This window comes from Manis javanica, chromosome 12 (assembly GCF_040802235.1).
Source record: "Manis javanica isolate MJ-LG chromosome 12, MJ_LKY, whole genome shotgun sequence".
Taxonomy (NCBI): domain Eukaryota; kingdom Metazoa; phylum Chordata; class Mammalia; order Pholidota; family Manidae; genus Manis; species Manis javanica.
In genome coordinates this window covers 86,514,927-86,529,807 of record NC_133167.1, presented here as the reverse complement: position 1 = coordinate 86,529,807, position 14,881 = coordinate 86,514,927, and the positions used below count along the sequence as shown (strand labels likewise).

The following is a 14,881-nucleotide window of genomic DNA, read 5'->3' as shown; positions in this document are numbered from 1 at the left end:
CATTCCAAGTCACAGTAAGAAAATTCAGGCCATTGCCTTCTTCACCGCTGCTTAATTTCCTCCTCTGCAAACAAGAGATGGGAGGGTTTTCTGCTCTTGCAGGGGCGTCCCTAGTGCCACTTCCTAAAGCGTGAGACTGCCATCTCCATTCCCGCCCCACCAGTTAATTGAGAAAATATCCCTCAGCCTGGCATGGAAAGCCTTCACCACCACCCACACACTTTTCACATCAAGAGCCTTTAAAAATAGTGCTCTGGGTACACAGTCCTGGATGCAGCATGAGGAGGTCAGGACGATCTTAGGTTGTCACCGAACTAAACCAACAGCCTGTCACACTCGGTACACTGCATACACAGAGAGAGAGAAATGTACAGAAATGCATGTAGAAAGATACACAACAGAATGTTAACAGTGGTCGCCTCTGGATGGTAGGAAAATCTTTAATTTTAACTCTTTAAATTTCATTTACAGTCTCCTTACTTTTATAACAATAAAATGGATCAGGCATGGCCATTTTACACAATGAAATGAAAATACAATTTCAAAACCTTTAGCGTAAAGAGAGGATTTGAGAGAAAAGGATGCCCGGCCTATTCGTCAAATGCAGATGGGCCCAGATTGTGATCATGTGATGAGCATACTCCTTCACCAGGGTTGCTCCTTAAAATGGACCAAAACCCTTTATCCCTCAAAGAACAGACCCAACATCCAGTCAGACAATCCTTCACATTTCTGTGTTTGCCTGGCTTCCAAAAGCCTGCAGCACCAGGGTGTAACCCCATCCTTATGTAAGCAGCAGGCATGGTTGTATGATCTGTCCAATCTCTTTGAAAATTAAAAGCAGAAAACACCCCGCAGCCTGCTCACCAGTGTCTGGGGACTCTCTCTGCACTGAGGGACCATGCACAGAGCACACCGTCCCTGGAACCATACCCTGGCGAGTGCCGAGGCCGGCTTCACACTATCACCATTTTAAGAAGAGTGTGCAGGCAAGGCCAAGTAGTGATTTTACAGCATTTTACTATGCAGATGGACAATGACTGTGAAGGGGTATGTGGGGGGGACTTGGTGAAGGGGGGAACCTAGTAAACATAATGTTCTTTCTGTAATTGTAGATTAATGATAAATAAAAAAAAGTTGCAAAAAAAAATGCTGAGAAAAACTATAGGTCTCACAACTATGAGGGCACAAGGCACACGAACAGATCCTTACACACTCAGATTAACAGTCACCGAGGAGCCACCATGGGGCCTTCTTCTAACTTTTTACACATCAGTTAATTTAATATGACAATGATCACTGTGATTTTATAGATGAGAAACCCGAAACAAAGAGGTGAGGTTACTAGACCAACGGTACAAAACTAGCAGGTGACAGGCCAGAATTTAAATCTTGGCTCTATGACTCAGTGTGTTACGGACTTGGGCTCTCACACCAAAGCACCAGGCCTGGCTGCTCCCTGGCCTCGGCCCTGGCTGGCACGTGGCTGCCTCCTGTGCGCTCACGTGGCCTGGCCTCTGGGAGCACATCCCTGGTGTCTCTTTTCTTCTTATAAGGACTCCACCAGTCCTACTGGGTTAGGACACATCCTGATGGTCTCGTTTTAATTTAATCACCCCTTTAAAGACCTTATCTCCAATTGTATTTACATCTGGAGCCCCTCGGGGGTGGGACTTCAATGTAGGAATTTGGGGAGATACAATTCAACTCCGAAGCCCTGATGACTGCACAGCCTCAAGAAAGTTACCAGAGCACCCTAGGCCTCAGTTTCTTCAACTGTAAAACAGAGCTATTTAGAATCTCGTGAGCGCGCTCAGGTAGAATGCTTAGTTTGGCCAAGCGTCCAGCACGCGTGTCGTCATTTCACAGACTAGGGAAGGGAACCTCAGAGACGACCCCGTGCCTCGTTCTCAATTCTCGAGTGCAGTTCGGACACTGCAGAATGCTACTTTCCCGGACAACCGTGTGACGCAGGAGAATTTGATGTAACTTTCACATTTCCTACAGGGCTTACTTCCTGCTTTCTCACAGTATTTTCCTTACTTTATTACATATACAAGGGAAGAAGAGGAGGAGAAGCTCAGACTAATAAAAATTCAGCCAGGGAGGCAAGCTGACCATTGAACGACATGGGTTGGAACTGCGAGGGTCCACTTATGCTTGGATTTTTTTCCAGTAAATATATTGAAAAATGTTTTGGAGATTTGATACTATTTGAAAAAAAACATTTTCTTTTCTCTAGTTTAAGAATACTGTACCTAATGCATATGACATACACAGTATGTGTTAATCTGTGTATGTTGTCAGTAAGATTTCTAGTCAATAGTAGGCTATTTATTAGTAGTTAAGTTTTGGGGGAGTCAAATGATACGTGGATTTCTGACTGTGCAGAGGGTAGGCACCCCTGACCTCGGCAATGTTCAAGCACCAATGGTACTTTCCTGGGATTGTATGGGAATTTCATACATCCTTTCTCCTAACTTGCAAAGATAACTGGCTGTAATCACACAGTGATAACACCTTGGATCAATACCTCCTTTTGACTATCAGGAAAGAAGAGCCTTTTTAAAAAAACTCAGGATGTAGTTTACATTTGCCTAGTGCTCTACACATCTTACACCCATTTAGTCCTCAACACAGTCTGGGGATATATTTTATTTAGGTCTCCTAACAATCATGTGAAGAAGGTATTATTACCATTTTATAGAGGACGGAACAGGAGCAGAGCGGGATTAAATGTTTTTCCTTTAAGGGCACCAAGCTTGACTGTAACCGGCAGAAGCAGAACTCGCACTGAGAGCTTCTGGCCTCCATCTACCCTGGCCTGGGTTTCTCATGCTGCATGCTTGCCACAAACAGTAGGTGCTCACAGCAAGGCAGTCTGGCGCGGGCAGTGCAAAGGAGGACTTTGAGGTGGAAGGACATACCTTCCCAGTCTTTGTGCCAGGCGTGAGTCTGTGATTCAGGACGGTGTGATCATCCTGAGAAACCTGAATTCTCCTTTGCTTATGCTTCATGGCAGAGCAGCCAGTCAGCCTAAGATCTGAACTTTTCTTGCTTTACTTGCACTGCCCGCGCCTCTCCTGTCCTCCCGATGGGCTGGGTCTCCTGACAGCTCGGACCACCACCCTCCCGATACACCGACGGCTCCTTAAGGACGGTGACCGCAGGCCCCTTCCTCCCAGCACTGGGCACACGGGACGCTCATTCAAGTTCAACAGATGTCTGAGAAGGGACAGCTAAAGGCAGTATTTGCTGTGTGACCGAATTACAGCATGCAACACCTTTAGTGATGGCAGGGGGTCCTCTTCAGCCAGCACCACATGAAGCATCAACAAAAAGCAGCACTTATAAAAACCTCTCCCCTGTGGCCTACAACAGAGAAGCCTGTAGGGCTTTTCCAACCCCAAAATTCTATGATTCCACTGCTGATAGTGGTTAAACTGCCCATCCAGGGTACCAATTATGGGCACAATACAACTGGACTTGTCAGCCAGAAGCACCACAGTGTTTGCAGCCCGCAGAGTGCTTCCAGGGAAGCAACGACTCTGCATGGGGGACAGGGAAGTCCACGATTCCTGGGGGACTGGAACGGATGATGAGGTCTGAGTCACGGTGGAACTGACGTCTGTCACGGCCCGTGTCATACAGAGCAGCTATAGTAAGAGAAATCATGTTGACTTTTGTTTTCCCAACAATAAGCTGCTTGGATCTTGGATCTTTTTCTTATCTTCAACTGCGTTTTGCCATGAGCGGCCAGGCAAGTGTTGACTCTGCCATGGAAACTACTGGACCGCTTCTGAGCTGTTCTGTACACAGGGAAGGGCAGTGGCGGGAGGGCCCGGAGCTCTGCTCTAAGCTCGGCTGTAACTTCAGGGGTGTGTAGACGTCCAGGTTGTTCATCTCTATTGACTTTCTGTGCCCTGCCTGCTCTGAACTGGCGATCACCTCCCTGGCTACTTAAGTCACAAAGCTTTTGTAAACAGATTTAGAAAAAAAAGTTGAGCTCCCAGAAAGAAAGCATTCAATAAATTAATTGGAAGGATAAAGTATTGCCAGCATTTCACTTCCTGTCTGGATTAATCTTTCCAAAGGACTGTGTACTCTGAGGCAGGAAAATTCACTAAAAAAGTAAAGAGAGATCTTTTCTAATTCAAAGTAGCCCACAAGTCACCTCTTCTGATGCCTTAATCAAGAGAGAAGAAATTTCAGAGAGAAATAAAGAGGCACACAAATGCAGTAATTCTGCAAATAGCCAAATTAAAATAGTCCACTCATCATCACTGTAATAAATATTTGAAATGCATGCAAAGTACAAGGCACTCAGCCAGATGTTGTAAGGATACAGAACTATGTAAAGAAATATCCCCAGACCCCCAGTGAAACTGTCCCATGAAATGAAAATTCTGTTTACATTTCCTTTCCAAATAAACAAAGGTTTAAGTTTCCCCAGGACATGGAAGAACAAAAAAATTTTTTCTCTATTATGGCTTTCTGGCTTCACAGACAAGTTTCAGAACACACTGGGGGAGAAACTCTTACCTGTGAGACCCTACAGACAAGCAGCAGCTTTCTCAAGAGTCGCTGGGCTACAGAATGACTGCAACTTCCACCATCACCTGATTAAATCTGACACACACATGACGGGGAGGTGGGGGAGACCCATGTGCCCTTCCAGTTCATAAGGAAAGCTGAAAGGCATTGTCAGGGAAAGCAGGAAAGGGATCAAGACCATGTGGTCTGGAAAGAAGATCAGCAGTGATGGGGCAGAAGCACTCCAAGTAACAGAGGGTCTCCTGGGGTGTCCTGAACGCCCTGTCCTATTAATTCACACACGGCTGCACAATGAAGGCAAAGGGAGGGCCCATCTCACGCCTCACTTGGGCTCCTGACTGAGCTTAAGAAAATGAAGACAGCCTTCTCAAATTAGTCAATCCAGGGCAGAAACTGTAGCCTGGACACCTCAAGGAGTGACTGTATTAGGTGGGGTAGAAGACTTGCTTAGCAATTAGTCAGTGTCCTTCCCCATTTCATTTGAAACAGGAAGCCCCAAATTTCCTTAAACCATTAACTGGTACTGGTTTGCTAGGACTCACCGTTCCAATATATGAATTCTTTTTGTGTGCTTACTTTTCCCCCTAAATTTATGGCTACAGTGTTCTCAAAATAGAACCAACTCCTTCATATCTGCCTCTTTCACTTTTAATAGTCTATGTTCCCAAAGCCACAGAACTCATGTTCTTCAACAAACGAAGTAAAGTGACTGCTGAGAACCAGCTCTCTCACATCCAAGGACAGGGGGTTGGAGAAGGGTGTACACCTCAAGGCAAATAAGGGCACACTCACGAGAAGGTCAAGATCACATTAAGGGAACCTACAGCTCATCAGGTGAAATGTCGTAGTTGTGGTTCTGATCAAGCCAAGCCATCTTTTGGGACAGCTGGTCATGAGCAACCCTGCTGGGGTGGGCATTCGGTCCGTGGGAACAGAGAGGGTCTTCACGGGAACGGAAAATGATGCTCTAAGTCCCGTGGTGTGACCTCACATTGCTCCATACGAACAATCCTTGCTCATTTTCTTTTTTTTTTCTAAAATGCAAAGTGTATCACTTACATGGCTCCCTGGTGATGAACTGAGGTACAGTGTTGGGCAGAGCAGTACTTGGGTTTGGAGTTCCTACTAGCTTGTTCTTGGCCATCTCCGTGTTTGCCTTAGCAAACTCTAGTCGTAGTGTTTGCGGAATTTCAGGATCGAAGCGGATGCCCTTTAGAAATAAAGAGCAAATGGAAGATGTTTTCATTTCCTTAGAGTCAAACAGGAATGGTGACCAAATAAACACACCAGTAAACCCTGGCCTAACAGAAAAAAAGGTCAGGAAGACCTCTCGTGCTTGCTAATTCCACAGAATACATGAAAAACTGTAGGAAGACAGGGAGATTTTGTCCACTTAGTTACAAGATTTAGTAGCATGGTTTTTCAACTCTCTTTTCTTCCTCTTGGACAAAAACTTTCAGGTTCTAGTTCTAAATACAGAACTGCAAATTCCTAGCACAGGTAAAAACTTCAATTAAAGGCTACCAAGGAGAATGAAAAAAATTAGTGTGAAGCCCTGTGCAGTACTGGACATCCTAACAGGCTGTGCCCTGACCCAGCGGTCTGGCGCCTGCTTAAAACAATGACTCCTCAATGTCTTAGTTTTACTCCGACAAACAGAGGGGGAAGAAGTCCCCTGCTTTCTGGCTCGGGGGCCTTTCGTTAACAGCAGTACACGTACTCTGGAGCTACTAAGAAGGCGGGAACGTAAAAAACAGTTTTGTGTGATGAAGTCCTGATTTTGCTTATAGTTGGCTGATTAGCCACATGGACAGAGAGGCAACAGATGAACTGGGCCAAAGAGAAGATAGTAATTTCTATTACCCCTGACATCATTATTGCAGGTTACATAAAACAACACACATTCAATAAAACAAATTGCAAACACTATAAAAATACAAGATTTAGGGTAAGATAAGTGTGGTTGGAAAGCTTCCACCGCTCAATGCGTCCATTCCTCCATGTCGTGAGTAACCTCATGATATTCATGTTCAGGGCCACGCATTCTGGACGCCAATGATACCACCAGAAAGACAGCCCAGCAGCGCGCCTGCATGTGCAGCCGAAACAGACTCAGGGCCCTTGTCGGTCCATGTGGTGTGTTCTGGGAAGGGCACAGAGCTCTGAAATGGGTATCCTAAGAACACACATTTTCTGTTTAGTGCACAGGCAGACTATGGGCCCCTAGCCCCTTCTTAATTCGCTTGAAGAAACACCAGTTTCCATGAGAAATTATTAAGGATCCCTGACTCTGCAGACCTGGGTGAACAACCCTGAACTCCACGGGCTCAGCCCCAAAGATGGCAGGGAGGCTGTGTGGACATCCCAGCAGTGAGAGAAACAAGGGGCAGGGGAGAGAGGCCCACGGGGATACAGGCCACGGCGCCCTGACCCGCAGCGTCTGGGGCGGGTGTGATTTCTGTGAGCCTGATGTCTCCATTTTCTGAGAAGAAACCGAGTCCAGGGGGCAAATAGGTGTACTGGAAGGACCCCACAATTGCCCTAGCCAACGCCACGAGGTGGAGGTGGAAAAGGGGGCGCCAGACACATGCAGCATAAAAAGAAATTCCTCAGATGGTCTCCGTTTTTATTTTTTGTCTTAATTTGGGAAACCTCAGGATTATGTTGCCAAAAATGTATGTAGGGAAAAGGAACAGGGCAGCTTCCTGCGCTGCATTGGCTTCCACCCGCCTCCACTTCGGAGCCTTTCTCTCTACCAGAGCTATTATCCTAACAGAGTAAATATTCCCAAATATAGACCTGAAGAGCTGTGGCCTTGCTGGGGACGCGCGCAGCCCCTGGACGTCATCTGAGGAAGGACGCTCTGGAAGGTGTGCGTGTTCACAGCCCACCCCAACCGCTGCACAGCGTAACAGCCTCTTGCCATTCCTGGGTGGCCCCCTGGCACTAAACGCCACCAACCTTCCTGTAGGGCAGCTCTCCTAACCGAGGCCACATCAACGTGAGCACCGAGCCCAGGCCGCTGCACCCCGAGAGGGGCATCCTGGTACTGTCCGCGGCCCCCAGGAGCTGCCGGCCTCAGGTACCGCGCTGCACACCTGACCGGTGCCCCAGGGCCTCCGCGGTGTTCCGGAGGCAGCCGGGGCTCCTCACCACACGCCTGCCCCTTACCCGGCCTGGGCGGGCGGCTCTCCTCCTAAAACACGTGAACTGGATCTCTCAGCCCCCAGCACCTCGTATCCCTCCCTCCCTCCCTCCCAATTGGAGCTAAAGTAACACCACCATCATGTTCCAAATCAAAGTTCCAGTTCCTTATTAAAAAAAAAAAAAAAAGGCACAGAAGTTAAAATGACCTAATTTGTTTGGCAGTCTAGTCAGAGGCTGGAGGCTCAGAACACAAGGCACATTCCTCCAACATCTTTAGCAGCAATGCCATATTAGGTAATCAATATCCTGCTCGGCTCGGTTTCCATCCACAGGGATTAGCCAAGCCAGAAGATCTTAAATGTTAAAGGGCGATGAAGAGGAGGCAGAGGGGACAGGGGCAGGGGGACAGGGGCAGGGGGACAGGGGCAGGGGGACAGGGAGGGAAAGAGGAGAGACGATGAAGAGGAAGACGGATGAGGAGGAGACGAATTAAAAAAAAAGAAAGAGACACCCTGTGCTTTTAATTAAAGCCTAATAAGATTATTCTCTGGCCAGAGTGACTTCACGTTAAACGCTGTCAGATTACTGTCCAAAGAGGGAGTCTGTGCCTCTCCAAAATCAACTTTTTCCTCTCGTGCCTATAATTCACCAAAACTTAAAATGAGCAGAAACCTTTCTCTTACAATTGTAAATGGTATCTTACTGGCATGGTGACCAGGAAGGACAGTTTCGGCTGTCAGGATGATGGCAGTTTGAGAATAAACAGTTACGTACAAGTGACCCAACCGGGTCAGAGTCAACAGTCTCTTCAAGATGGCTTAAGACCTTGTGATGAAACCAACACGGGTTCACTGTGACCCACAGAGGCTGGACTCCCCGCCTACCCAGGGCAAACTCCAGGAGGTGTGAAGACACGGGACAAACAATGCACCGTCAGCAGTCCAGCATACTGACGGCTACGCCAGGACGGCCTCAGAGCCACAGGCTTCTGTGTCTGGGACTGAAGGTCTGGTTCGTCCCCAAGCCCTTCAGTTGAAGCTGTAACCCCCAGGGTGATGGGGTTTGAGGCGGGGCCCTGGGAGGTAGTCAGGTTTTGATGAGGCTATGGGTGGGGGGCTGTGATGGGCTGAGTGTCCTTAGAAGGAGAGGACGAGATGCCAGAGATCTTGAAGGGCGCACGCCAGGAAAAGGCCACAGAACACACAGCAAGAAGGTGCTGTCTGCAAGCCAGGGAGAGGGTTCTCCCCTCCCCAGACACTGAACCTGCTGGCAACTTGATCGTGGACTGTTAGCCTCCAGAACCGACAGAATTAAATGTCTGCCATATAAATCACATCCAGTCTATGTTCTGTGGTAGAAGCCTGAGCTGAGACACCACGCTCACATGCGTTCTTTCCAGGCCCATAGTTCCTACAATACCTCCCGGTGTTCTTTCCAAACCACGGGTCTATCTCCCCTCCCCAAGCCCACCTTTCCCCTCCCAGCAGGTGACTCAACCTACACGAACAGTTGAATCAACTCTGAATCAACTCGTGGTGTGATCACTAGATCCTGGTCATTCAATATCAAAAGCCTCAGACAGCAATTTGAGATGCCTAAGGAAAATTACTGCTTTGCATTTGTATATTGTAATACCCTTTTTTCTCCCTTTCTCTTAAGTAAGCAAAGCATAAGAACTATTTATAAATAAAGGTTAAAAGAGAATTTTCTGAACTGTGGGCTTTAACAATCCCCAGTACAAACTTGTATTTCCTATTTAAATTGAATTGAGATTCTGAGCAAGTCAGAGAGCTCAAAAATGCCATTTTATCACTCTACGAACTACACAAAGCCTGGATTCCTAGGATAAGGCAAGAGCTAGTAGCAGTGGAATACCAGGAAATGGGCACAGTAAGAGGAAGTTTCCGAATCCTGAAGACCCGAGCTTACAGGAGTCCAGAGCGTCACTGCAGTGGGCTGCAGCTCCGAGTGACCTTCTGGACGACAACATGAAGAGTATTAAATGAATCACCACGAAGCCCAGATGCTCAGCGGCCCCCCCTTCTCTTGCTGCCGTGTACTGGCTTCTTGTCCGTGCTAGCTGGTGCGGGAGTGACTTAGTGGCTGCGTATCACAGGCCCGGGATCGCACAGAGACTGCCTCATTGGTATCATAAAGGAACAGCGTTCCAACTCCTTAATAGCGCCATCAGGACAGAACTAATGTCATCCCCCAGGAGAAGGGATAAATGTTAGGAGCTTAGTCACTGAATAATGGGAAAAAGAGAAGGGCTGTTCTAGAACAACTAAAATCTCTCCACAGGCCCACCCTCATATGCAATGTGTAGTTCTGGATTAAACAAAGCAGATATCGAAGACCTTCTTGAGAAAATGGAAAAGCTGAAGACAGAATTAGGTGTTGGGAATTGTCAATTTCATTAGGCATGATAATGAATTATGGTAATGTAGGAAAATAGCTCTTAGGGAAACAAAGAACATACAATGAAAAAATGTCATGATACCATATTATGTATTTAAAGTACTTAGACAAAAAAGATGAAGCAAATGGGCAAAACGTTGTAAGCTGGTCTGTTCTGGGGATGGGTTAATGGATGTTCATTACTGTGCTTTCTACCTTTGAATATGCTGCAAGTTTCATAACAACAGGCAAAACAAAAATAAAAATTTAACTAAGCATACGTGACTTTTGTTATGTGCTGGAGACACAAGAATCTGTGCAATGAGGTGGCTGCCTTGAGGACCTCAGAGCTCACACTCTGGTGGGGGAGCCGTACGGGTGAACCAATGGTCAGAGACACAGAATGTTCAGGGCGCTGTGGGAAACACAGCTAAGGCAGAAAGCGCCGGGGGAAGAGGGAAGTGTCATGGGAGAAGTGATAGAAGAGCAGAAATTCACCAGGTGGCAGTCCAGGAAAGGGCTCAGCAAAGTTGTGTGGACAGGATGTGGAGAGGGTGGGAGCATGTGTGTCTGAGTGTATACGTGTGTGCCAGCAGGGGAGGGGGGTGAATGACTGCACCGGCAGGCAGGGATGAGATCAGGGTTCTGGGGTCTGTGTACAGCTGAGCTGCTGACATTGTTTTTAACTGGGGAAATAATATGACCTGATATATTTATTTATTTAGCCCTGATCCCCAGAAGTTAGTATGCATCAGAATCAGGCAAAGGCCTCTCTGAACAGAGCACTGAGCCCCACACGTCCAGGGGTTCTGATTCAGCAGGTCTGGGGTACAACCTGAGTGCATTTCTGACAAGTTCCCAGACTGAAGCCAGTCCTGTGTGTAGCAGGCCACACCTGGAATCGCCTCAGAGGGTAACTCCAGGGCAGGAAGGGCAGCTAGGCTTGAGAGCGCACAGAGCAGAGCAGCCCAGGCGTGAAGCAGGTGGGCAGCCCTGGAAGGAGAAGTCGGTCGGGGTGACTGCTCTGCCGTCCTTCTCTGGGAAGGGCACACAGAGGCCCTTACCCCCCCTACCAGCTGCCAACTCTTTAAGGGACAGATGCAGCCCAAAATGATCTAATGTATTTTTTCCTCTGGGGACCTCAACAGTACAATACAGATGCAGAACGGATACAGTGTGTGACTATATACAGTGTAGATACCCCCAGAACAGTACAGATGCAGAACAGGGAAGTGCTCAGGGCCGAGTCACCTGCATCGTGTCCCACAGACCAAAGGTCTCCAAGCCCCTGTCACTGAGGCCCTGGGAGCCGTCCTGATGTGCGAGGGTGTCTGGTTTATTTTGAACAGCCTTCAAGTCTGTGAGCACCAGCTATCCCGGTGGCCTTACAAATGGTTCCACCATTAAAGCAAGTCAGTTATCAGGACTTGCAACTAGTTTTAGGGATAATGGAAGCCTTTAGAGAAAAAAAAAAACATGGTAAAGAATAAAGCTACACATCTGGACTGAGAAAGATGTCCATGGCAATATTAGGTTAAAACAAAGATGCCTGACAATGTTTAATAGTCAGGGGTCGGGGTGGGGGTGGAGGAATATACATGTGTGTGAGCACATTAGCCTATCTAAGACCAGGAATGTTTGTGATAACCAACCTCACGTTAACTGGGGTGGGGGCGGGGGAGGGGGCACCTTCTATTGTGCATAACTTTGTATGGTTTGAATTTATTACAAATATGTGTAATTTACAGTTATAATTTATAAAATCCAATGCAGATTCAAAAAAGAGGGAGAAAGCTGGAACAAGGGATTTCCTCTGTGGCGCTAGCAGAACCATGGCTGTAGACACCCCGCCACAAAGCACTCAACCAGAGTGTGGGAGTTTCCTGTTTAGTTTTTAGAACCTTATTTTGAAATGATTTCAGATTTATAGAAAAGTTGTAGGCACAGGACAAAGAACTCCTGTAGTGTCTTTGCCCAGATTTCCCACACTCTTTTCCCCCCATCCCTGAACTGTTGAAGAGTTAAGTCGAAGCATGATACCCCTTTGCCCTTTACAGTGCGATTTCCTAACCACAAGGACATCTCTTTGTTTTCCTGATCGAGGATCTAATTCAGAATCATAAAGCATTGAGTTATGATCTCTTTAGTCTCCTGGAATATTTTCCTCAGTCCTTGCTTTTATGACCTTGACATTTTTTTTTGAAGAGTACAGGCTATTTATTTTGTAGAATGTCCCTCAATTTGGGTTTATCAGATTTGTTCCTCAATTAGATCCAGGTTATGCATTTTGGGGCAGAAATATCACAGAAGAGACGTGTGTGTCCTTCTTAGGGTGGCGTATCAGAAGGCACATGATGTCATTTTATTAGTGATAATAACTGATCACTTGCCAAGTTTCTCCACTGTAGGTCACTATTTTCTTCCTATTTAGTTAATAAGTATCTCACAGGGAGATACTTTGAGATGATATAAATATCTTGCTTCTCATTAAACTTTCACCCACTAGTTTAACGTCTGTGGAGCATTCTGACCTGACGCAATCATTACTACTGTGGTGGCCAAATGCTGATTGCTAATCCTGTCACTCCTTCTGTATTTACTCTAAGGAAGAGCTTACCCTGCTATAAGTCCCACTTATTTATTTGTGTGTTTGTTTGCATGTTCACTCACAAATCAGTACTGTTTCATGGCTTACTTTATTCTGATTTATAATTACTATTTCTTTCAGTGCTCAAATTCTCCCAGATTTGTACATGTGCACACATGCATGCACACACACTTTTATGTCTGTATCTATTCCTCTGCACCTACTTAGTTCTATTAAAAACACAATTTAGCACAGGTAGCTCCAGTTCCAGTCCATCACTAGCCTTCCCTTTCCATATTCCCAGCTCTCATGATACACTTAGTTGATACCTCACAATACACTTACTTGTTTGCTTGGTTTCAGAATTGCTACACAATATCAACGTTAAAAAGATCCTAGTGACTACACATCAATATGTATAGCTTTTTTGTTTTTAGCCTAATCCGGGAATTATTTAGGTTAGTTCTGCCCATTTCCCCACATTCAGCATGGCTGTATTATTCACTTGAAATACATTTGTATTCAGTTTGGGGTCTCTCCCCATCTGTGTCTTTATTTCATCTTTTATCTATGCATTCATAGCAGGTAAAATTGTTTTACCACTTAAAATAAAAAGAAAGTTGATTCATCAACCCATTCATCCTTCTGCTTACCCACTTATGTTTTTATGAATGCTGACAAAAAAGCTGAGGACTCAGAATTTTAATACTCTCCCATACACCTGCTGTGACTTGCTGAAATGCTGAACCTTTCCAGAAGCTTCTAATAGCCAAAGGTTTTTCTCACATCTTTTATTCTAGTAAATTTAGTTAATTTTCAATTTCTAATTGAAATACATTGAAAAATTTTTTTTAAAGGTGGTCGGGGTCTAAAGACAACTGGGGCCAAGCCTGGTGTAATAAACGCCACTACAAAGGCTCAGTTAAGTGGCCTGACCCTTGGGGAGGAGAGAATTTTCAAGGCTGAGTTGTGCCGGATGCCTGGCTTCAACTAGTGAGTCGTGGGCTGAAAGCGTTCACGATGCCCCAGCGGGGCAAATTCCAGTGTTTAAGTGTTTAAGAATACTATTCCATCTGGGTGAGCCAGAGGAACCATTCTGGAAAACAACAGCCCATTCACACCACGTGGCATCTGCTCTGGGAGAGTTACAAGTCACCCACTTCTTCTGGAAAGAAGGTTGTTTCTTATCGGAATCAGGATGTGTGGCGTTTCACACATCCTCCATTCTGATCTGGTAATCCAGTGGACCTGAGGCGTATGCATTGGACCAGATGAAACTACCTTTTTTGTTTTCTGTAAAATAAAAATAAAATCGCAGCAAAATTGCATAAGATCCAACTTAATATGCTGCAACTTTCCTGGGTAACTAACAGGGGTCTTACTCCACCACGTCCTCTATGCCTAACTTCAAATGTCAACCCACTTCTGCTTAAAGAACGATAGGTGACTGGAAGGCCCTGCTTAGTCGGGTGTCTGAAGGGGAGAATAAATGCTCTTTAAGTTACAGGTGTTAACCAATCCATTCTTCCTGACACAGAATGAGAGCAATCAGTCACCAGACACTATACAGGCAGGAGAATAAAATCTCAGGGTGTGGAAATCCATTTTCTTTTGGAGTATCTGCTCAGTTCTTCCCTAGTCTTGAGAATCTTCTGAGACAGGTGAGGTCACTGACAGCCCAGTCTTGCATCCAGGAGACCATAAGGGAACTGAGGCAGGAGCTCAAGTCAAGGGCAAACTCAGCTCCGACCCCTCTCTGACCTTGTCACCTAATCTCAGTACCTGGATCTGTCTTCTCTCCTTTCTCCACACATAGCCCTCTTATCTTGGTTTCTGGTACTAAACCTCAGATCCTCCGAGGGCTATGCCTCTTCAGGTTCACCCAGGCAGAGACCCCCGTAAATCTCCAGGGTGTTCACAGCCTGCTGCTGGGCGGTCTGAGACTCAGAGCTCTGCTGGGCGGGGGCCGATCCACCCGTGCTCGCTGCCCGCCTCCCCTGTCACAGACCGGGCCCCAGTTAGACGGACACTTTTTGTCTTTCTTTTTGAAAGCAGCGATTATTACCCTACAGGGCAAGAGAAATCAGAGAGTAGAGCAGCCCTGGGGAAGTGGGGATGTAAAGTGATTTCCTTCCAAATTATCAAGCGTCAGGTAGAAAAGCTGAACCAATGTTACTAATTTCTGTGCACAGTGAT

The 14,881-nt window shown here is 46.3% G+C and overlaps 1 protein-coding gene across 3 annotated transcripts in view; it reads right to left on the bottom strand.

The window, feature by feature from the left end:
- The window catches only part of LOC118968185 (RNA-binding protein with multiple splicing-like), a 118,424-nt gene that overhangs the window by 29,416 nt on the left and 74,127 nt on the right, over window positions 1–14,881 (bottom strand). For all 3 annotated transcript variants that reach the window (XM_073219001.1, XM_073219000.1, XM_073218999.1), the window contains exon 3: window positions 5,614–5,764. In XM_073219001.1, coding sequence (XP_073075102.1) covers window positions 5,614–5,764 — 151 coding nt within the window. The remainder of the gene's footprint in view (window positions 1–5,613; window positions 5,765–14,881) is intronic.